The 25,596-nt window shown below is 38.0% G+C and overlaps 1 protein-coding gene across 2 annotated transcripts; it reads left to right on the top strand.

Moving 5' to 3' along the window:
* The first annotated feature begins 11,349 nt into the window (after positions 1–11,349).
* On the top strand, positions 11,350–24,771 carry LOC103724336 (FRIGIDA-like protein 3). Of its 2 annotated transcripts, none has more exons than XM_008815562.4 (4): positions 11,350–11,511; positions 15,218–16,268; positions 19,280–19,449; positions 24,100–24,771. In XM_008815562.4, the coding sequence occupies exons 2-4, from the start codon at positions 15,230–15,232 to the stop codon at positions 24,508–24,510; spliced, it is 1,620 nt and encodes a 539-aa protein (XP_008813784.2). In that variant the 5' UTR covers positions 11,350–11,511; positions 15,218–15,229; the 3' UTR covers positions 24,511–24,771. The 2 variants fall into 2 exon arrangements, with proteins under 2 accessions (XP_008813784.2, XP_008813785.2); XM_008815563.4 differs by having other exon boundaries at positions 11,362–11,511; positions 15,198–16,268.
* The last annotated feature ends 825 nt before the right edge of the window (positions 24,772–25,596 follow it).

Genomic DNA, 25,596 nt, shown 5'->3' with positions numbered 1-25,596 from the left:
ATTCCTACAGTAGGACTGTGCCTGCTTGTTTAAGTAACTTAGATTTATGTTCTGCAACCCAATTCCACTGCATGGATTGCTCGGGCTGCAATCGAACTTCACTGCTGCTTGGGTCGCCGACGACCCATGGATGTCGCTGTACATCACCTGACTGATCTTGATGCCCGAGCTCTAAAACCATTACAATGAGAGCAAATCAGAAGAAGATATCCTTCGTTTAGCCCATCTAAGCACACGACATGGGACGACTACGTATATACTTTACCTGGCCAGGGCAGTTCTCGTTTCCAGGGCAGTAGTTCTGATCGATGACGATAGGATTTTGGACATTCTGCATGATGGCATGCTCAAACCTGACCCCCTTAACAAACCCAGTGTTAGGCTTCCCCCATGTCTTGATCCTTAGCCCGTTCTGCGTCCCCGCGAGCACCACCGACTTCACCGTCACGTTCTGCACACCATCTTCCTGCGGCGTATCCCCTAGGCTTCCAATGCTGCATCAATGAATACGAATTTGTTAGCGAAGTAGTCATCTTTGATCATGATCGATGGAACAGTACTGATCCTCGCCTGATGCCATGACCCGGGCCACAGCTTATCTTCTCAATCCAGACGTCAGTGGCACCTTCGCCCATGGAAATGCAGTCGTCGCCGGTCTTGATGCTGCTTCCGCTGACGGTCACAAAGCTTGACTTCTGGATGTGGATGCCGTCGGTGTTGGGGCTGTCCCCCGGGGCTGTGATCTTCGCACCCCGCACCGTGACACCGGAGCTGCCAAAGATCGAGATGTGGAAGACTTCGCTGTTCAACAATGTCAGGCCGCTGATCAGGATGTTCTTTGATTCGGCGATCGTGAGAGACTGCATATATAATGAATCACAAGCAATCTTATATTAGCGTTCTTGGTAGCAGTTCAATATCTGACTTTTTATAAGAAGTTTATGACCCGGTCATCTTAGTGACTTGTAAGTTGCTTAATTAGTTAATTTCAGCCTATGTTCGCTCATATACCAAGATATCTATCTCATGGATTTTAACTATAGAACATTTAAGTTAAGCAGCTTTCTTAATCCCTGAATCAAGTGCGAGGTATCACAAAATTCACCTACCGTGGCGCCATTTGGACAGCTCCGGCCAGCCATCTTGCAGGCCCAGAAGGACTGCCCTTGCCCGTCCAGTGTCCCACCGAAGATGGATAAGCCTTGGACGTAGTTGAATGATATCCATACTGTGTTAGAACCATAACCGGAGGGAGCCACAATAGTCCCACTGATGAAGATCCTTATATTGCTGTTCTTGCATGGCCCCTGGAAGAGGGCCTGGCTGAGGAGGAACCTGCCGGCGGGCACAATAATAGCTGAAGGCTGGCTGGAACCACAAGCAGCAGCCCATGCACTGAGGAATGGCTTGGCCGAGTCGGTTCGACCGTCAGGTTTGGCTCCAAAATCTGCAATGTTGTAGGCTGCCATTGCGCTTGTGAAGGAGCAGATAAAGAGAATTGTGAGAAGAAAGGCCATGAACTGTGCCATTGGACTGGTTTAGATAGATAGATAGATGGAGAAAGAGAGAAAGAGAGGGAGGGCGATAGAGAGGTGCTACTTAGAGGTTGTGTTGGGATGTATTTATAGGGCTGTCTTGAAGGTTTAATTTGTCATTCTATGGTGGAGGAAATGAAGGGTTGGAGGGGTGGTGGTCATCTTATCTTAATGGCCGGCATCATGACATGCAGATTTTGGAAGGTCAGAGGTCTTCTGAAGCATTAATTTGTGGTACATGCATGGCTTGTGTTGGCTTGCATGGCTTTGCAGGGGCACATGCCAAACTATTCTGAAGTTGAACGTTTTGTGACGATGTTGCTTCATTTAGATATTGTAGGTCATGACCAATAAGTTATTTGCCTGCAGTTTTTAATTATATTATATATTCTTTTTCTATGCCCAAATGGGGAGACATGAATAATTTATTCCTCCATTAACTCTATTTCCTTGATAACTCAAAAAACCATCTTCATCATTACATTACTTCTTATACTTTGGTCGTTTCTTGAAGATTTGATCATCTTATAAGAGAATATATGATTGAAGAGTATAAAACAATTCAAGCAGAAAATTGCAGTGATACTAGTTCTAAGAAACCTTGGTTCTCAAGTAAGGAATGCATGCACCAAAGGAAAGTCTTGTACTTAGTCGGTTGCTTTAATTTATTGGCTAAGGAGCTTAGAAAGTAGATTAAGTCGAGTATCCATGTGACTACAATGACTTTTGGTTACCAAAACCTGTGCTAATAAACAATTGATGCAATACATCTACTTTACAAGAACATAAGGAGTTGCTCTTGCATATTTTCAATCAATTATTATAATTTTATCCAAAAAGATGATAAACCTTAAAGGATTTGTAATATGCCACTTCTTTTTGTTGAACTAGTATATGATGCAACAAGAAGGGTGATGGGAGATTCAATCACCGGGATTAAATCTCGAAAATTTACATATAAATTGGAGTCAAGCTAGATTGAAAATCCTTTGTTTGGTGAAGAAAGTTTTTTTCGAGAAGTTTTACTTATATGCCGAAAGGCTGCAACATACAATGTATTAGATGCATGTGCATGAATGACCTTTAACCATAATTCGGCATTAAATTGGATACGAAGTCATACTAAAAATAAAACTCAACAATAAGGAAGTGCGCTAGAATTATTCTACTATAATATAGAAGCTTGGCTAAATTTGATACCATCTCTAATAGAAAATATTTACTTCTCAAAATCTTCACTCCTGAATCCACTTGCTCATGTGAAGCTTGGCATAGTTCAATTGGCCATAGTATTTGCTAGCTGCACTATGTGGTGCATCAACTAGTATATGACAACGCTTACGATATGATAAATCATGACATAAAACAATCCATACTTCCGATTAACAATAAGCTTCTGCTTGTTTCCTTTTTCTTATTTACCGATTGCCAATGAGTCTGTGGATTTTCTTAAATCTTGAAAGATGCATCTAATATGTGCATTAGTTTTTCTTTTGAATCACAAATCTAGGGATAGATTTCTTTTCTCAAGTACTTGTGTCAAGAATTTAAAAGTGAAGTAATGATCACTTGACTCCATCATTTCCATAACTAATCAAGCAGCAAACCCCATGTGCATGGGAATTAATTATAGCATCTTAGAGTATTTATGCGAACAAGAATTTGTGGTTATATCTATACAATAAAGATGCACATCATGGAGTAAACATTGACTAACATGAGAGTGCATGCAACTTTTAATCTTTGAAACACAATGGTGATTGGATGATCCAATCAAAAGGTTGCTTGCAAGTGTTTTAGGAAAAGTCAAGCTAATGCTCATGTGGAGAATAGAAAGTATTGGATAGCAAGAATGGTTTCCCAAGTCAACTTGAGAAGCATGAAGCAAGACGTTGAGTGGCACCTGCTCTTTTGTTAACTTCTTGTTTAAGCAGCCCACATCCAGCGCATGTGAGTAGAGGAGAAGCCATGTTCCAGGGTCTATTCCTTTGTTTTGTTCTTCCTTTTCTGTTCAGAGAGACAGGTTGCAACTCTAATTTGAGATGGGTACCTGCCCAAGAATTGTTATGGACACAAAGAACAGAAACCATCCATCCAAATTAAAATTAGAAAATGGTGGTCTCCCACCAGAATTCATTTGTCAAATACCTGTCCAAAATAACATCTTTTCAGGAATTTATTTGCATTCTAACTGTGTTGGTGTGAATTGAACTGCCTAACAAATTCTGCATACTATCGGCAAATCTGACCGAATCCCAACCCTCCATTCAAAGGTCATGTTTGGATCATATGGACTGTTTTGTAACTCGAAGATGGAACCTCTCCCCCATGAGGTCTGGAAGCTTTCCTTATACATGTCAAGCCTTGTTCCATTCCAAGATCACTACAAAGAGATCAATTTAAGCTAGCAAGAGTGGATGTGAGCTGCCCAAAATGCTAAAGCTGGTGCATTTGCTCAGGCCTCCATGATTGATCATCGTCCGATAGACATAGGGCACAAAGCCTACAAACGTCACTTCTTGAAGACTCCTCCAAATTGAGAGTCTACTTGACTGAATGTTAGTAGCGTTCACTGATTGCTTCAATATGCTTTACATGGATATTGGATAGCAAATTGGAGAATGTACTGCACTCTGATAAATTGCTGGCTAGAGGAGCTATTTGGTCATATAAAAGATCTCACTCTTTCCAATTTGAACTCATAATAGATCATCAACAAAGGCTTTGAGAAGTTTTCCTGTTGATGCTCCAGAAGCTAATATAGCGAAGGCATTTACAAATAGAAAGCAAAGTTCAAGCCTTGTAGCCTATTAAACCCGAACTAGGATCCATTGTGGTGCATCTTTTGCACCATAAACTGCTTTATCATCCTCGGTGGCCGCTATGCCATCTATGCAGATGGATGGCTATCGCTCATCTAAGGCACGCTCCATGTATGGCACCGAGCGTGGCCGCTTGAATTATCGCCATGAACTATAGTCATTCGTCTTCGAGATGGATGATATAGTGGCCATCCAAGATAATTATAACCATCTGCGGTGCGAAAGGCAACCCGTAAAGGATCTGAACTCATTAAACCCTCATGACCTTCTATACTACCATATTTGCCAGCATAGTATGCGCCAATGGATATTCACAATTTAGTAATTCAATTCATACTGTAGCAATGCTCAACAATATGATTAGTCATTCTCCTTTTTGATGGTCAAAATCATTGCTCTATTTGTTGGCTTTCTTTATTTTAGATGAGGACACACATAGTCATACCGAAGCCGAGATTTGAACCCTAACATTGAATCCTTGGTATGATCATCAAGAGACTTTTGTAGTCTGATAAGCTAGCACTTTCCTGTACGTAGATGAGCTTACTGTATGTATTTGGGTAAAAAACAAGGGACCTACCCAAATTACAGCTTAATTTAGCTTCATGACAGTTATTTTTCTTGGTATGTTTTAACAAATCATTCATACCTTAATTTAGCCCAAGACATCACGAACCTGGTTATTGGAACACAGCAGCGTTCGAGCGTTCAACAGCAACTGAACCGGACCGGACAATATGCGCCGCTGATGTCGATATCCATGGCCTATAGCGCCGGTTCTCTTTCCCAAAAACAAAAGCTTAAACCCAAAACCCCAGCAAGAACCTGGAAGAAAAGCAGCAGCAGTCAAAATAGCAGTCTTAGTGTGCTCATTTCCATTCCAGACAGCGAGAGAGAGAGAGTTTTTTTTTTTTGTTTTGTTTTTTAAATTGTTTTCAGCGTTCGGAGATCACAAGGCAGAGGTGTGAATCACAACGAAATGTTTTAGAAGTTTCCATTGGAGTGCTTTTCACTTACGACTTTGATGCAATTCATGTTGCAACTAAGCAGGGACATCTGGGTAAGCCTTCATATCGACTTCTCCAATTTCATGAAAGTAGCTAAAATATGCTGACACCAAATCAAAGTTTTAGATGCTAACAATGTTAATGCAGGATATCCTTCACTGAATTATTAGATTTGCTGCCAGTTTTAACTAGTAGAACTTGAATCAGATTCACAATACTTCCTTGTTGTCGTGGTAATTAAAGATAGAATTGTCTGAATTTCCCTATATGTGAATTGGGGTAGTTAGTCCCATTTAGTTCCATGTGTTCTTTTATGGATGTAAGATATTTTACTTCTAGCTTCAAAGCAGCAATCCTGTTGTTGTCATCAGTATGTGAAATTTCTACCCGGTCCCATCTTTCTGTTAAAGAAGATATTAAATCGAACAAACATTTAATAGTTGCTTAGAATGGATTGAGTTGAATAGCTGAAGGCTTCTGCTAGTGCTGTAATGGTTGCCTTATTTTTTAGTAGCTGGCTAGAACTTACTAATAGGCTTTCAAGAAAGTAGAATCATAATCCTAGAAATGAAGTCGTCGATTCTGCCATTCTCGTACCTTGATTATGGTCATAAAGAACTTCTGTATTGCCCTTCTCTTGAAATTAACTATTGGATTCTGCTTCCAGTTTCATGCATTCATCTGCTACTTCAACTCGGTTACTAATTTACTAACTGTAACATCAGAAAAGAGTGGAATTACTAGCCTTTTCCCATTTTTTCCCCCCGGAATCTATTTTACAGTGTGTTATTATGGCCATAACAGATAATCGTGTAAAGGATTGAGCTCATCCATAATTATTCTAACAGTGTCTCACACTTTGGAGAAATACTAATCCTTCACTCCATCTAATCATTTACAATGAATAATTTATTCTAGTCATCCTTGATTTGAAATATTTTGATGTTGATCACTTCATTTGGTTTATGATGCCTTATATAGATTAGTCCCTATTCTTCTATCATTTCTTCAGTTTTACTGAAGTGCTGAAAGTGCTCCTGCATCATTTTCCTGCACTGGCCGTGACAACAAACTCATCGAATTCTGCAGCCTTGGACACTGTTACTACTCAAGGCCACACCAACGTTGCCGATCTTCTGTTGGAAACAGATGCTCGCCTTTGCCAAGATTGCTCGGAGCAATCGTAAAATTGTTTTCGATTTGAAAGTACTTAGAGATATGCTAGCCTTTGCAAAGATTGCTTGGGGATGGTACATGTAGAAGCAGTAAAGTCCCTTCTAAGCAAGGAGCCCGGCTTAAGTTTGAAGACTGATAAGAAGGGGCAAGTAACAATTTACGTGGCAGTTAAAGGGCATAGTGTTGAGATAGTGCAAAAAATGCTTAAAACCAATCCTTCAGTTGCCAATTTGGAAGACAACAAGGGGAATACACCATTGCTTATTGTGATTTTGGAAGGGTCATCATGAGGTAGGTGATAAAGTTGTCGATATTGTAAACTTCAGTTCTGCATGAAGGCATGACATCATTGATATATGACTGCTCTTTGATTGCAACCATGCTGAAATTCTACTGCTTCCACTATGTTTTCTAAGCTGTGTTCCTCTAAACTGACATGTTTATTGTTGAATCCACAGATCTTATAGATGGACATGTAATTATGTTTTTTTTTACCCCAATAACTAAATGTTCCTCTCATGCAGGAGGATCTCTGTTTTCGCAATTTAATTTATGAGGTTTGAAGCTATTTACTTAGCTAATCAAGGTTGAACTTGGATCTATATACTTGAGGTTTTATAGAGTAAGGAAAAAGACCCCCCTGCTCTGGATGTTTGAATGCTAAATCATCATTAAATACATGGTCATGAATGTTTCAGAATTTGCTGTTAATTTCAGCATACATGTTTTAATAATAATGATACTCAACTTTATTACATCATTACGTAGTACATTTTTTACTGCATCTTGTGTGAGGAGTGCCTTATGCTTTCAGATTGAACTGTACTTTGTGAACTGCTGTCCATTGAAAGAGTCAAGCGCGATACCCAAATTATGTGTGTAGTTGTATCTTGAGAAGGTTGTGTGTGAGTTTTTAGATAAGTTTGTTCATTTTGATTTGTTTTGGGGCATCTTGGTTCTTAATTGTAATCTCAGGCTTCATTATCAATAAATATTAAATTTATGTGGCCTCAGACCATGTGAGCTAGTTGAGTTTGGCTTTGTATCTCATTAATCAACATCATAGATATGATTGCCACAAAATTTGGATGCGTGTATGCTAACTTTATCTTTCCTTGATTGTGATGATATAATCTTCAATAGTTATTACAGATGCAGCATAAAATATGATAAGGATTAATTAGAAGCTATCTTAGAGGTTATGCTTATTCAGTTATCTTACTAATTTATCCTTTTTATCGGTATCTTTGTTTGGGAGTGACTTTAAATGGCTTTATTTGGGTCAAGGTTGTAAATGTTGCATGCTGTCCTTGTATTGTTCATACCAGGAAGTAGGAATATATCTAGAAGAAATTATTTCTTTAGAGAACTTGTTTCAATTTTCAAAGATTACAATGTGAAGATGACTAGCTTCAAAGCTTTACTGTGTAAACCTGTATCTTGAAACTTTAATATACATTTTAATTCGATGAACACTTTGTAAGGCATTAGCTTGTCAAATATGTGATAATTTTGATTAATTTTGCGGGCATCATTAAGATGTATCTGACAAACCAAGTTAGTGACTCCAATCTCCAAAATAACATCAAAATAACATTACTAAGGAACCCGAATCCCAAAAGACAAAATCTGATTTGGTCAGTCTTGTTTAGTATAAATAGCTACATTGATATGCTTCACTATATGTTGTTGTGCATCATTTTGCACTGGACAAAAAAACTGACTGTTTGCAGCTAATATTAAGTCCATACATATTGATACAACTACATTAATATGTTTCCCCTCCTTTTCTTCCGCAGCTCCTTCGGCATCATACTCCTCAAAGCCTTTTTTTTTTTTTGGTACAATGGTTGTTTACCCTACTCTAATGTAGGTACAACCAGCAGAATTAGAAGCAATAATCTGGCACAGTTGTCAAGGAGAAATCTCCTAGTACGTCCAAAGAATCTCTCTGGAGTGCTGTGCAGTATAGGAGGTGCTCAGTCGGCGATTCTGTTCACCTTTCGATATATATGTACTTCCTGAAAGGCAATACAATCTCTCATCATCTAACGAATATTACAGAGTAGAGGACTTTGGTCCCCTCTCCGCCCCTCCTCTTAGATAATATCTAATCGATCACTGTGGCCTTTGATAATCACAAAGTTTTTCATATAAAAGAATCGGTAAAGAGTCCTGCATTCAGATTGGCTTTCTAAGAAGAGCAGTGAAGTGGACCATGTGGGAACTTGGGATTCTGACTTCACCATGTTAAGTGTTGTAAATTGTTTATGATAATGTAATTATTGCTTCCATGAGCATTGCAATATATTTTACATCCAGCTTCTATGGATTGCTCATCCAAAAAGAGAAAAAAGGGGGAAAAAGTTGCAGCAAGAAGAGAGCATAAACATCACTACTGAACTAGGACATATAAATAAATTATCCTATCATAATTCCTTATCAGTATCATATCATACATTTACAGTGCAGTATTCCCCTTCCTTTTCTTTTCTTTTTATATTTTGGCTTTATCCACTGATCCTTTTTCTAATGCAGAGACTGCAGCCTTATTATCAGTTGGTGGAATCAAAATCAGTGAAGTTAATAGAGCAGGAGAGACAGCTCTTAATGTCGCTCAGAAATCTTCTTATGCAAGGACCATAACCTTCCTGCCAAGGGGCATTCAAACCCTCCTAATGCGGCAAAGCAACTTAAATGAACAGTGAACAATATTAGACATGAAGGCCAATTTCAACTTCTACAAACCTGTCAAATCTAAATGAGGGTTCAGAACATCAAGAAGAGATTGTAGAAGTTAAACATATAGGGCTTGAAAAATGTCACTCATTCAAACACAGTGGTGGCAGTGCCTATTCCCATAGTGGCCATCACAACCCAAGACCCCATCAAAAAAGCTAGCTATGAGGTATTAGTCGAAACTTTTTCTCCTATATAAGTATCCAAAGTCTACCCAGTGCATAGTCAACGTGCGACTAAATATATGTTTGCATAGGTCCTCCCATATCCTCTATTTAAGCCATAGCATCTCCTCAGGCTAAGAATTCATATCTATTCAAATCTAAGAACAAATACTATAATCAGCTCGTGGTCAGCCCGAATAGATCTGTGTTGTAGTGTTCTCTAATCCACATGGGCCATGGGCCAGATCCGCTTTGATACTATTTGTAACAACCTAAGACTTCACCGAAGAAGCTAGTCATATGGTATTATTTGAATTTTGAGCCCTGTATAAGCACCCAAGATTTACCTCTTGTATAGCTGATGTCGGATTAAGCACACGCCGATACTTGTCCTTAAATACTCTCTTCGTTTTGTTGCTAAATATGATCTATTGAACTCATAACTCATAAGATATTTTTTATGAATGTCAACTAAGTATCATAGGTAAATTGATCTTGTTTGTTCAATAATCTGATAACTAGAGTCATTGTTTGATATATAATCACTATAAGTCAGACTTAATAGGATTTGATCAATCCTTTTTCTATTGTTAAGGTGGAGAACTGAATCAAAATTCTCTTTGTTCATCATCAATGGAATCACCGTCCACAACTCAGGATTCTATTTTATCACCAATCTAATCACGTTTTTTCTTGCAAATCCTCACTCTCCATTGAAAGAAATGAGATTATTGTTGATACAACACATAAAAAAACTAAATTAACCATGGGATCTGATTCTTTTATTACATTATTATATTTCAAACCATTGAATGGACCAATTCGTGAACAATTGGATGATGGCAAAGTTATCTAAGATTGGCCTTTCTTATTTCAATTCAACAATGTATCGATACCAATAGTTTCTTGACGTTGGGTAAGTGATTGAATCTTTGCCTTGGAATAGAAAGGAATGATACTGGTAAGTTCTAATCCATTATCAGAAATCAATATGGAACTTGCCCTATCATACCTTTTTCTAGTATATGAAGCAATGGACTTGACTAACTCAATTCTTATAAAATCGCGAATCAAATCATTTGTCTTTACCTCAACAAAGGAAGCATGAACCTCTTCTATAGAACTATTTTTTTCTTGGTCCCAATTTAATACTAAGCAAGTCTGAATTAATTGAAGTTCAAGCCTTGGCTTCTTCATTATGCTAATGAATCAAATCCAATTAAATCCAATCACAAACACCATAATTAATCTGTGCTCAACTCCCATAGGCTTGTGCTATAGTGTCTGCTGTGGTATCATCTATTACAATCTAAGATCTCACTAAAAAAATTAGTGTTGTTTGAATTCTATGACTCTATATAAGTACTCAAAATCTACCCGTCATATAGCTGATGCCCAACTAAATATATGCCTATGTTGGTCTTCATAGCACAAGATTGAAATCTATCATCAATTTAGAATCAAATGGTTGGCGATCATTGATTATAAAAAAAAATTGTGATTTGTGCATGATACTAATCGCATGGAGCAATACAAACATCAATCCTTCCATCATGCTTCCCTGATTAGATCCATCATCCGGGGCCTCATGATGGGACGCTATCCTTGGTGCACCACGTTGCACCCGAACAACCCCAAGGCCCCCGCTTCCCTCATCTACAACCATTCATAGATCGATGAACGGCAGCGATTCCAGAACAAAATAATAAAGCAAAGCGTTATTAATACTTGTTATTGTAAAATACTATATCCCCGAAACATTCCCCGAGCTTTGGTAAACCGGTTTTCTTGTCACTTTTACATGCAAAATAATCCGGTTTACCGGATTTAAGTGCTTCTGAGGATATATTCGGGGAAGCGGACCAGCAGTCTCTGTTCCTTTCTACTGTTTCCACTATAAGGGGGAGGCGTCGGAAATAATCGCGCCCTCTCTTTCTCTCTCTCTTCTCTCTTTCATTTCGTTTACTGTTTCCATGATGCGGTCGGGTGGCTTCCGCTCCGACTTTCCGCCACTTCTCGTGTTCCCCTGATTCCCGACGGGTGGACCGATTCCTCTTGCGTAATTCCTGTGAGTTTTACCCCCAAATCCCCTCCTTTTCACTCGTCAGTCTTCTTTGCCTCTCTGGATTCTTGATTCGATCCGGGTTTTCTTTGGTTGTTTTGGTAAATTTTAGCTGGGAGATGGATTTTAGGCATGTGGATTGATGGATTTTGGTTCTCCTTCTTCTTTTATGTTTGTGTTGTTTTGATTTGTTGATTTGGGGTTGTGGGGTTGATGGATTGATTCTTGGTGTAGGGTTTTTCTAGGTTTGGTGGGGTTACTGGTGGAACCCTCGTTGAAGGTTGTTTTTGGGGGTTAGGGTTTTGGGGTTCTTGTCCTTGTGAATTGGTTTTCTGCGAGTGGGTTACAATTACCTTTGTATATTTTTAGTTGAATGATGTGTCGAGTATTGATGCGTGGATCTGGACGCTGGTGTGTGGATCGGGACGCGGGTGTCTGCTTTCTTTTTTTTTGTCAATTTTTTTTGGGACTGGGGAGAACTTGAGGAAGGGCGATAGTATTAAGCCAGCTCTGGGTGATTACAGATTAGGTTCTATGGAGTGAGTTAAGAAATTATTTAGGTAGTAAAAAAAAAAAAGAAACTATTTGGCCAAACTTGGATGTGATTTGTTAATGGGACTTTTTGGAGTTGTCTTTGATTACTTAGCTTGCATGGTAGTTTAATCCATCTGCTATTTGGTAGAGAATGGCCGACGTGTAGAGATAAATAGATGGTTGTCTCATGCATATTGGGCTGTTGGCTCATGGTATTAAGACTCAAAATGGAGTTAAATGCTAAAAATGAAGGACTTCATGGTCATTTCTCAAAAAAAGTGGGGTTAAGGTGATTTTCTAGCATTGAATTATGATTGAATTTTCTGTGGGACCATGAGCAGGAGTAATAGATTTCCTATGTGGAATTTGTTCCATTATGGAAGATTGGATGGCTATTGTATTGTATTTGGTCACTGCTTTTAGATTGCACAAGCCAAAAATAGGCCTTTTGTAATCCTCATGTGCTGATCCTTCTCGCACCAAGCCCATCCAATCAATTAATCTGTGAAGGCAAAAGTCAAAACCAGCATATCTGAAATTCACCAGACTGTGATGTTAGAGCCTCCCTTGTCTGATACGACTTATGGATGCTTAGCTTGGCTACTAGAACTTGTGAAGGTTCTTTTCTGTATACTTTACGTTTACCCTAGATAAATGTGACATTCAAGCTAAACTAATGAAAATTCTAGTGTGTAGGATTTTGGCTTCACTAGTTGCTTTTGCCTGATGAGGCTTGTCCTCAAGCTTTTTCTATGATTTGGAGCGGAATTATTTACTTCCTAGATCCTGCATTTGAAAGCTAAAAAATACATGAATGGAGTAACAAATTTTTTTGATTAATTAATTACAAAACAGATTCTAATCACAGTCAAATGATATTATGGGTGTCATACTGCTTCTTTTTATTGATTCACTTTGTGCTCCCGATAAGTCTAAGATTTGATGTGGCCTTAATGCTTGCTTTGTTATCTGCACAACTGGACTATGTAACCTCAATGAACTTTTTTTTTTGGTACATGAACCTCAATGAATGTTGTCTTGATAATTGGTACTACAATTGTTGCCTTTCAAGTTGCCTTTTCTAAGCAAATAAACAATCATGCCCAACCCTAGGGATGAGAAGGTGTAGTGAAGGAGATAGAGATGAATGACTCAAAATTCTGAATGACATCTTCTTACGTAAATTTCAACCTTGATATATGATCTCCTTCATTAGATTGATCTTCTCGTGGGTGCTTCATGACAGGCAATGGATAGCAGGGCCATGATAAGGTGAAAAACCATGTGAGCTTTATTACCCCAGAGATGAGAGTGAGATGACTCCTTTCCAAAACACAAACTCGAGTTTTGATGTTGGTGGGAAAAATGTGTCTTGTATCCACGTTAATCCTTATCACTTTCTCTGTCATGCCAGCAAATTTAGCTTCAGCCTTCTTGCTTCTTTATTGTATTTCTTGGATTGATGAAGAGTTTAATGGAATTAATAACATGCTTCCATCATCAATCTACCTGGTGGAAATGTTTTGTATGAACTTGACACGAAATGTTGTGATTTATATCATAGTGGTAAGTAGAGATAGCCTGGAGAAAAAAAAATGAAAGAAGAGGAAAAACAAGAGAAATGGGTTGCGAAATCCAGCTCAAGAATAAAATGATTAACTTAAAATACGTATCAAGCACATGCAATGCATTTTTGAAGATTCAGTCTTATGGTGACACATGAGTTTAAAAAGATTTATTTGATGAAGGATTATAACCTTCATTTCATGAGGAGGAGAAGGGCTTATTGACAGAATAGTATGATGTGCGATGTATGGTTAGTTGTGATGGATCAGATGGTTATGAAGTGGTGGTACCTGATGAGGATGTTATATTTTTCTTTATTAAAAATTCATAGTGTTTATTTGTAAATAAACTGTCTTCTTGATTCATGCGGTTCATTTGTCTCTATCACTATAGGTGTGTATTGAGAAGACATTTTTTAAGTGTATATTTATTATAAAAGGGAGTCTTCTTTTATGTATTGTTTTCAAAATTTTCACTGTGTGCATATCAACGAAGATCACGTGAAGGTCATTTATGAGCAATTGTCTCAACACCCTGCCCAAGAAATTTGTGCCATATTATAGTACACATGTATTGTGAGCTCATTTAAAGTTGCACCACCTAATGACCCGTTGCAATGTTTTCTAATCCTAGATGGGCTCTTGACCAACTTATGACGAACCTAGGGATCTTAGAACATGCTTTGATTCAATAATGGACCCCTATCAGCTTAAGGTGCCACCACATTAAACACTAAATATGATGTTTGGCTACTAATTCATGCAACAAGCAACCAATATGGTGGTTGCTTTGTGCTCTCTGAAATTCATCTGATCTTAAAGGTTACAATATGGTAAGAGTAATAACCCGGCTAATGTATAGTTTTTGCTAAACCTAATATAATACTAGGAGGCATACCAAAAAAAGCAGGAAGGTGGTCTAGTGTAAGACACTACTTAAACTGTTCCATAAGCTAAAGTAATTTGGCATGAATTATTTCTCTTGTTAACTATCTGAGTGCAGAATTTCTGTCAATCTTAGCATAAGTTAACCATGAAAAGCATTCTATGTATCTTCTTTAAAATTCTAAATTACGGAAAAAGGAAGATGAAAACAGAACTGCTGTCTGAGAAGTTACCCTTAATTGATGCTTTCATGCCTTAAAAGAATGCATAAAATATATGAGAGTGTCAGCCTACCTTAGTTGCTTTAAGCCTTCTGGTTTTGCCTGGGGCTCTCCTTGTCGTCTGAGTTACATTGAATGCTGTGCTAGTATTGGTTTAATTTCTTGCTATGCATGTATGATGACAAGGGCACTGAATCAATGTAAGCTCAACCTGCAACTCTACAAGCAGAGAATTCCATATCTGTTGACATTTATCAACCTTTCTATTAATGATATAGATATTATCTTTGTTCAAGGTATATATATTTCTTTTTTTCCTTTCTGGTGGCTGCCTGATTATTATTTGCTTCTCCAAACTGAAATTCCGTTTGTAGTTTGGTGTCTACAAATGTTACAGATTCTATGTGTTATCACGAGCAACATCTTGTGATGCTGTTTTGAACAGTGTAGTTTTTAAACTAAGTGATCGAAAATTTGATATGAGCAGGCCCTCGCTGGTTTTGACAGGGATATTATGCCATGGCGGATATGCAGTCTGTTGCTACACTTATTGATTCTACAACATCTAAACTACAGCAACTGCAGCAGGCTTTTGCTGAACTTGAAAGCCGCAGTGCCATATCTTTAAATTTGAAATGGATAGAACTTGAAGAACACTTTCATGGGCTCGAGATGTCACTAAAGAAAAGATTTCATGAGTTGGAAGATCAGGAAAAGGAATATGTAACTAAGGCCACAGAGGCCCAAGAGATGTTGGAGAAGCAAGAAGCAGTGGTTGTGGCCAAGGAACTTTCTTCATTGGAGCGGCTGCAGGAGAAAAGAGATGCTGCTTTATCTGCTGTATTTGAGAAGCACAAATCTTCTCCTTCAGATCCCAGCACTAATGGCATGGGTACTGGTGTGCCTGATATTGTTGTTGAAGAAAATTTAGATGTTAAGGTTGCCAAATCTTGCTCTGAAGATGTGAAGCCTAATGAAAATGGAAATGCAGATGCCAAGCCTCACTCTGAGTTAATCAAATTATGTGAAGAAATGGATGCTGAAGGACTCCAAAAGTTCATTTCAGACAATCGCAAGAACTTGAGTTCCATTCGCGAAGAAATCCCAATTGCGCTAAGAAGTGCAACCAACCCTTTCACTTTGGCTTTGGATTCCCTGAAAGACTTTTACTCTGGAGAGATTTTAGGATTAGACGGGAAGAAGGATGGGAACCTTTTGGGCCTACGAAGGACTTGTCTCATGCTAATGGAGTCTCTTGGACAACTACTGGCAGATTCTGTATTGGGTTCCCTCTCTGATAATCAAATGTTGACATCAGAAATTAGAGAGCGAGCAAAGGCGATTGCTGCAGAGTGGAAGCCGAAGTTGGATGATCTTGACATTGATGCAAGCAGTGGGAACTCATTGGAAGCTCATGCATTTCTTCAGCTTTTGGCTACTTTTGCACTTGCTTCTGAATTTGATCAAGATGAAATATGCAAACTGATCCCAGCTGTCACCCGGCGCCGTCAAGCAGTTGATCTATGTCGTTCACTTGGATTGTCGCATAAAATGCCAGGTTGGTCATTCTTTATGTTTAGCCTTCTATATTTCTCATCTCAGCACTAGAAATTTAAGCATCATTGCTTATTTTTGAATTTGCCTCTGCCCTAGCCTACACTTGGTTATAGTAATACTGTTTGTATATGCTGTATGACAATTATGATAGATTTAGTTTGGTGAACTGCAAATATCATTTCTGGAATATTGCATGCCTGGCATTAAGATGCAATTAGATCTTCCTAAGGCTGTCCTTGAATGAGCATGGTATTATATACCATTATTCTGACTCGGACCTGCCTTATGGTGCTTGGTAGTCTCTCACATGTTCTAGGCTAATATTATAATATAATGTGTCTATTCCCCAACTATGGTCTGATGTTACTTTTTTTTTGGGTGATCATGAACTCTTCGCATGCAAGTCACACACCATGTGGTTATGCAAAGGTCTCTGGGATGCATAAACATGTTGTAGACAACAATCGACTGTCATGCAATTTCTGTTTGGGGTAATCTATAGTGACAATTTTAACAGGGGTACATGATACAAATTACAGAGAATAGTCTTTATCTTCTATAATATATTCTTACGTGTTCATTAAATTCCATTACAGTAAATAGACAAGGCCTGTATAACATCAAGACTTTGTCTGTAGAACTTTTTTTTGTTCATGTTATATATGTTGTTTGTAGGCAGAATCTATTAGATGGTGATTGACCTGGTATGACAAATGCTGGTAACAGCAGTGTAAACATCATGATTATAGCAAGTTCAAACTTTTGATGAATGAGTTAACCACCTCATATGCTTCGGGACCTTTATTACATATTTTGAAAAATCTTACAGCATATGTAGAATAGTTACTTCACAAATCCAGCAGGTTGATTCAATTTGCCAAACGCCGTGTTGACTTAGCTGATTAAACCCATACAAGCACAAGATTCATTTGGGTGATTTCTGCAATGCTTTCTTGAACATTGTGACTGCAATTATGAAATGGAATTGACTGTCTTGATTTCTTTTCAAAGGTTATTGACAAGAGGAGATGCCTCTTATCTCTCATTCATTACTCTTTTCGTCTTGGAGAAATTAGTTGATGATCACTTAACAGCATCAATTCTTTATTTCTGTCCCCTTTGATAAGAAGGGGAGAGACACCCTTGTGCATGCATGGTAGTGGCAGGCACTTCCTATGCTATATTTTCCCTTTTTTTGAAAAATAGTTCAGAGATAAATTAGTTCTCCATCATACCTTGCCTTTTGCATCCTTATGTAGAATCTTTCCAAGGTTTGGGTAAATGCTTGTGCTTTGCTATCAATTGCATGAAATTCGACTGATGAACCAAACAAGTTTTTCTTAATGCCACTAATCTTCTTGGTTTTTATGTAGAGCATCCTTCTTGCATTGTTTCCTTGACCTAGAATTTACAATCAATTTGTGAAGTGTTAATCTGAAAGCAAAAGTTCTAGAAAGTACACAGGCTTTTATAGACTATGTTATGATTTAGCTTCCCAACATGATATAGTTGGGGTAAGGCTTGTAAATTAAGGTTTTCTAGACCAATTAAGACATGAAGAAGTTTTAAGGTCTCAGCCAATGGTGCATAAGATGAAGGGATGATAAAGAAGGTGGCCTTTTCTTTCCAAGAGAAATCAGAGGAGCCATCAATGTGGGGTGGGGTCCCCTTCTTTGGGCTATAGAGAAAGGAGGGAAGGACGAGAATCATGCAATGCTATTCTCCTTTTCAATTGGTTTATTACTAGGAAAACTTGTGAAGGAGGGGGACAGGTCAGTGCCTCCCCTATTACTTTTTTTTTTTTTTTTGCCCCGTTAGAATGATATAACAATGTAGATCTTGGTAAAAGGAATGATAAAGGTTTAGAAAGCAAGCTTCATAGCCTTCCCAGCTCAAGTTTGATATCCAACATCAAAGAGATGCTCTAAGGTCCTTTCTTTCAGGTTCTGGCTTATGCTTTCCCCTCCCATTTGTTGCAGTTTGTTTGTTATTTAAAAATATATTTTCTTCCTGTAGGGTGAAAAAATGAAACAAATCTGTATTAGAATGACTCAGCCATGAAGACTAAGGTGTTGTATCCAAAACAGATTTTAGTCATCAGTCCAGTAGGCATATCCCCGCTTGCCCTGTTTTCCATCTAGGTTTGGGGTCAAGATCACCATATAGAGGAATCATTCTACTTGATCTGAGTCTTACAGCATCTGAGAGAACAACAATGTGAACCTTTCTCTCTTGTCTTTTTTCTTTTTTACCTGATTTTCCTTTTCATTCTTGTTGATATTTAACAAATTAGAGTTTTTTAGTTTTGGATTGGGTTTGCCAAGTTACTATTGCTATTATTATCAATTGTAGTTATCGCTGCTAATTGCTATTCTTTAGTGTGTTGTTTATTGGTGTCCCTTTTTTTATTTTGTTGTTGTTTATGGTTGTATGTGTCAGTTAACTTGTAAATCATAAAATAATTGAATGTCTTGAATGTGCACAGTTTGCTGCAGGATAATGTTATAAAGTGTCGCAATAGTTTTTTCTGCACTTCTAAACATTCATCTTTTCCCTCTCAAGCTTGACTGTCCTTAACGTCAATATAATGAACTGCCAAAACTTGTATCAGTTAGCATTTTCCAGTGCAATTGTAAAGGTTGAATCAAAAAAACTCTTGCATCATGAATAGAGCTTCTCTACTTTGGTTTTTGTGTTCATGACAGTTTTTCAAGGAGACAACTTGATGATGACATTCAGCCGCCCAGTGGTCTGATCATGTTGTACCACTGTACAATAGCTGCGAAGCCATCTAGGAACCTATCTTTTCCCTGTTTTAGAGAGTTTAACGTTGTTTCCTTTTCTCACACACTAGTTTCCTTGTCTATTTGTTAAAATTCATACAAGCTTATGATTTATGAATACAGATATATACTAGATTGAGCTTAGAATATACTTTTTGTCGATACTTGTAGTATTTTTCCTCCTATACTGTTTTTATTTCTTTTCTGACGAATTTTATCTATTCCTTAGGTGTGATCGAAGTGCTTTTGAATAGTGGAAGGCAAATTGAGGCTGTTAATCTTGCATATGCATTTGAGTTAACAGAGCAATATGCACCTGTGCCATTACTGAAAGCATTTTTGAAGGAAGCAAGGAAAGTGTCACAAATTAAAGCTGGAAACACATCTCCTAGTGCACAGGTGGGCTTCTTATTTGCTGACTTGTTACAGTATTTTATATTGATTTAACCTAACGACTATTGAATTTTATAACTCATGCAAGTTCTGGAAAGAGGTCTTGCAAGTTTTGGAAATGTAGATGGAGCTGGAAATAGTTTTCTGACGCCAACTGATAAATAAAGAATAAGAAACACAAAAGTGGAGTCACTTTTTGGTCAATTTTGTTTTGTTGATCTGATTCTAATTACTTTCTAAATGCATTTCATCATTTGTCTAGTCTTTCGTCAAATAAATAACAAAGCTTTATTTGTAAATGTGGTCATTATAAAACTTGAGAGGCTGGAGGTACATGAACAACTTGGTCCACGAATTCTCAAGCATTAGGTGTTCCTTAGTTTACAATGTTGATACTATGTATTCTCGGCATCTTCACCAACTTGATGGATCTCTTGTTTTGTTTTGATGTCAATTACCTGGCCTATAGTGCAGCCTATTGAGTTATTTCATGGTAGATGCTGTATCCCTATAGTTCGATAGAGCTTGTTGCCTATGGTTGTACATTTTTCATATATGTGAAGAGTCACAGTGTCTTGGAATTTGTTATCTGGATATGTGACACAGGTGTCAAGTGTCCAGCAGTGTCGGATATGGGATCTTTCAAAAAATCAGACATGGGGGCATGCACATGTTATATAGATATGTCCTTAGATATGCACAAATATATGTATATAATGAATAGTTTGTTGGATTAGTTGCTTTGTAAATTCATAGAATTCAAAAATCTTTGCCAAATGTTATAATATACTTGAAAACTTCTAGATACAGGTCCGGAAGTTGATATGTAACCATGATGACATCATGGTTCACTGTTCTGAAGTGTCATGAAGTGTCCATGTATAGACATGGCAAAAATTCTAGATTTTGAAGCGTACAGGTAACAGTGGAAGTTGACGGAATCAATGAATCCAAATGCTAGGACAAAACTTTCTGTTTATTAAATTGTCACAGTATCAAATGGTGGATAGATATTCGGAGAATAATGAATGAGGAGGTAGGAAAGTCAAGCTAGGAGTAAGGGCCAGTAGAATTTACCTGAGAAAGGTAAGGCTGAGTTGAGGTGCACCAGAGTCACCACGCTTATCTGTCAATGTTTCAGTTCTGGACTGTGGTAGTAGCACTTAGGTAATCATTGATCATTCTTGGAAGCTACAGATTTTACGTGGGACCAGATACACCATTTGTTAAAATATAAAATATTGGCATTATCCATATGCTCGATACTTAATCAGTTGATGCGTGGTACCAAAAGGAAGTGTCGTGTGCCTTCTTTGGAGTTTGTGTTATTTGGACTTATCTAGGAATCTAAATTGGAAACTAGTTCAGATGCGCTTATTTCTATATGGAAGCACTATTATTGGGGTAAGTCTTGACAGAGGATGGCCTTATTATAAGTGCTGAGTTTCTTGTTTAACATGCTTGAGTGTGACATAGCCAGTCAGCAAGTAACGTTATGTGAAAGAAGGCATCAGTTTTTGCTTTTTGAGGGCATATTCTGTTGCATACAAAATATGCGCCACGAAAATATGTGCCATGAAGATCTCAAAGTATCAACAGGGTTGCAAGTGTTCATTGATTATCCAAAAATAATATCTTCGCATGTCTACTCATGCTAAGAGAGGGAAAGGTAGATGACAACCATTTTTCGACTTGGGGTAACCTTGCAACCTTATGAAGGCTTGCAATGCATGTAGTTATGTGCCCTTAGGGAACAATTAGAAATGCATCAAGTGATTTTAGAGCTTTTCTGATTGTAAAAACTGCAACTTGGTTACTTTTCTTTGATGTTTTTTGTAAGTAGCAACTCTTTGAGCATTAAGATACTTCATGATTCTAGCATGACTTCATTTTGTTGCATCAGGATGTCATTGTCCTTTAGTGATACTCAGGGCATGTTTGGGTTTTTTTGAAAATTGTTCTTTTGTGACTTCTAAAGCAAAAAGCACATCACGGAAAAAAATATGTTTGGCAATATCATCTAAAAAGTGCTTCTACATGAAGAAAAAGTCAATAATGCACTTTTAGGAGAAGCTATGAAGCCCAACTTCTAGCTTCTTCTCCTTATTCTCCAGAGCAGAAGCAATGCCAAACACACCATTGGAAATTTTGAGCAAAATCACTATGGCTTATATTTTAATATATTAACATTTTATGCAATTAAATTAATGAGATTAATTATTTATATATATTAAATATCTTTGTTTGTCTACTATTATGTTAGTTACCATTCTATTAAGATTAATCATTATATTCTTAATGTACATAAATTTTAAAATGTAATAATTTTGTGCTTTTTTTATCTTAAATATGTTCCTCTTGAATCCTTCCATGTACATGCATATAAATTGGGGTTTCATATCATTGATGTTGAAAGATATAAATTCTGGTCTTTTGGAGTTAACGTAATTTGAAGTTTATGAGAACAGGCAATAAGGGGGAAAAAGGATTACAGAAGTTTTTATGTTATGGTCCTTGAAAATTCTTGCAGCAACTTAGCAAGTATACAATAGTAATGAGACACAAGGTTGGAGAGTTGTAACCTTCGGTCTTAGAAGTGATGTTTGGTGTGACAGTTTGGTTAAGATGTCTGTTAAAACCTATTTCTTATGAAAGGTTTAAAGGGACGCTGAGTACTGGATGCTTAAGAAGAGATATCTAGTGCCCAAAACTCTCGAGAGATTGGAATCCGTTATCTTCACCTACCCCCTCCTTCCTTCATGGCTAGGGCTCTTCCTAGATATAACCTTGGCAATGGTTTGAGGATTGGCACCACCCTCATCCTCTTCAATTCATATTCTATACAGTTTTAGTTAGTGTGTGTCCAGAGGTGACTTTGAAAGAATTTTAGGATACTGGTGTTTGAAAGAATTTCATATTCCGTAATTTCTCAGTAGATTTGGGGTTGAGTAATGTTGCACACTGTAAAAGTTGACATGAGGTTGGATGATGCAACACATGGGAGTGTTGGTCGAAGAAGGAACTGTCAGCAATTTGAAAATATTAGGTCGTATACTCTCTTAGGCTGTTTCCGAGTTGTTGACTTTTTGCTAGTCCTGTATCCTTTCCTCAAGGGTGCCCCTTTGTGTTTGTGTTTGAAGCGCTATCAAGGAATTAATGGAAGGTGGTCATTGTTACTCTAATCTTTTATCTCATCCAGCCACTTTGACCAAGGCCTTTATTTATACACAAACCTCTCTTTATGTTTATCCTATGGGTGTCCCATGGAATTTCTGTTTAGTACTTTAGAGGTACTTCCAAATTTTACCCCCCACCCTTAACAAGTTTCGATTCGGCTTTATCTATACCTGAATTCTTTTATGTGATGGATTTAAGCTAATGATGACATTTTGTTTGAGCGATTTTTCAGTAATTGATGCTAATTCCCTCCTTGACTTCACTTTTTATCTCCCTTGAAGTTGCTTCCTATACTCTGATCTATGTGGTATTCTGTAGATTGCATTAAATATTTATCCTTTTCCCATATCAGCCGCAAAAGACATTTACCATGGGCTTATTCTATCCTTATACATAAATTGACGCTTGTTTCATGCTTTTGATGGGTTTTTTTTTTAACCAACTTTCCATTTAAGGTCAACCATTGCTTATTCCCAATAGAGATCTGTTGGTCAATAAGGACATTCAAAATTAATATATATCTCCACTAGATCTTTAACGAAGGCTAGCCAGTGGTGTATCTTCCTCCCCCCCTCCATTCAGTTGGGTGAATTAGAGAATAGAGTGAAATCTGTACTTATCTATTCTTTTATGAAATTTTGTCCCGTTCTATGAATGAAAAGATTATAAGATGAGTAAATAGTGGAAGTTCACAGTCATCTCAACGCTTGGAATAAAAAGATGCTGAGAGTGGTAGCAGATGGAGGCCTTCAACTCTTTGTAATGAGTGCGCGGGAAGATTACAAATTCAAACTTTTGTGAGTAATATGCAGAGTCTTGCACGTGGCAATCAAAAGTAGATGGTCTGGTCTTTGCTTATAGATGTTTCCTGACTAGCTTTTAGGAGGCAGCCAGAAGATGTTTGCTGATTCAACATGGTTATGATGGTGTTTGGTTGATCTATAGCTAATCTGATTCACACCAGGATCCCTTGACCAGCTTTAGACTGTCAAAATACATGACCTGAAGGTTGGGACTTGTGATTAACAGATCTCTATTCATAATGCGAACTGCCAAGTATGGCTTGATGTTCCCCTCTTTAAATGATCACTCTCCTTTAATGGAAACACCCACTGGGACTCCTTTTCAAATACTTTCTTACATCAAAAAGATGTGCACAAGAAAAGTGGTGAAATATTTATAAACTTGTATAGTTGTGGGAAAAAAAAACCTAAATTATCTTGATACAATCACAACCATTAATAATGCTCTCTATCCTTGTTGTTGTGTCACGTGCATAGGTTGTGCCGAGTGGTAGTAGAATAAAAAAACCAATGATGTTGGTTTTCTGTGAACACTGTTTTCCTTTTCTCCTTGAAAAGTGGTTGGCCAGACCAGGATTATAAGATAATCAAGCTCCAATCACCTTGTGTAGTAGGAATACTGTGTCACGCATTTACTGTTACTTCCAAGCTGAACTGACCATTTTTCACACTCCAGAATGAAACAAATGAACGTGAGCTGTCTGCCCTTAAAGCTATCATCAAGTGCATTGAGGAGCACAAGCTTGAGCACCAATACCCAATCGATCCACTTCAGAAAAGAATCCTCCAGCTAGAGAAGGCCAAGGCTGACAAGAGGAGAGCTGCTGAAGCTGCAAAGCCACAGTCCAAGAGGCCCCGCGCCAATGGCACTACTTATGCTCCTCGTGTCACCAGCATTCCTGACAAAAGCTTCTACCGTGCACCCCTCGAGAGATACCCATATCCGTATGACAGGCAGTATGTGTACCCAGCAGAAACCCATCCTCCTACGCTGATGGGTTCGGCTCCCTATACCATATCTCCAACTCATACCACATACTATGGAAATGGCTACCAGGTCCAGTACCAAGCCACCTATTTACACTAATGGAGCAGGCGTAGGTGTTCATGGTTTTACCTAACTACTACTAGCTTTTAACCCATCGGGTGCTCCAATGTATGGATTAACTGAAGTCTAAGTAGCTCGAAGGTAGTCTGTTCCTTGTCTTGTAAGTGCCTGTCCATCGTGAGTTGTGAAAAGCCTATATTCTCATCCTCTTGACTGATAGCCTGCTTCTGATGTTTTAGTTGTGACTCTATTTTATGGTCTTTTGCCCGGTGGTTCCAAGATTATGCGGTTTGTTTCTCACTGAATTGTTTGCTTGATGCATGCTGGTGAAAAGACTAACCCGATTTCAGCTGAACCGGGCGCACAAGGTACATACTGACCTTTGTATTTAATGGTTCTCATGAAATTTTTTTGGTGCACTAGAATGATTTGTGGACAAATTTCCGGTATCTTGATTACGATGTGGCATTCAATTAAGCTAATGTGGAAGGGCTAGAAGTTGTCATCGATTGTATATCACGTACTGGGAATTAAAGAGCTCAATATTTTTGCTTGGATCGGGACCTGCCTTTCATGCTGTATCGACAGATTTTCCATGAAGTTTTCATAGGAATGTCCTTGGTCTTTAATGCCTCGCCTCGGATGGATGTGCCCAACCGGTGGATAAGCAACTTTGCTTCTCTAGCTTCCTTTCCCTCTGGTGCACCTGTACAAGGCTCACCTCTCAGTTTTTTCTTAGGATGCAGCTGCTGGGGATTAACCCCATTTTCCTTAGCAAAGAAGAAAAAAGAAAAAAGAATAAAAGAAAGAAATATTGGTTGGATTCTTCTGGTTTACAATGCCTCCAATTTCAGATCAAGGCATCCATGTCCGAAGGATTTCTGGGCATTTGTGGAGCTTGATGCACGGCGCAAGTTTATTCAATGAGTAAAGGGGGCTAGGGATAAGAAGATAAGCTTGATCTGACAACCCAGCTAAACATCTCTTTGTTATCTTTGTCTTCGATTAGGGACAGTTGCCCAATTATTTAAGGATATCAGTGATGACTGATCAGATTATTCTACGATCTCATTTTGGTTAGTCTGGTTAGTCTAGTTTGTAGCTGAGAAACCTTTGCAAATTCTG

The sequence above is a fragment of the Phoenix dactylifera genome, chromosome 10 (assembly GCF_009389715.1).
Source record: "Phoenix dactylifera cultivar Barhee BC4 chromosome 10, palm_55x_up_171113_PBpolish2nd_filt_p, whole genome shotgun sequence".
Taxonomy (NCBI): Eukaryota; Viridiplantae; Streptophyta; class Magnoliopsida; order Arecales; family Arecaceae; genus Phoenix; species Phoenix dactylifera.
Note: the sequence above shows the minus strand (reverse complement) of the source record. Positions and strands in the feature narration are given on the sequence as shown.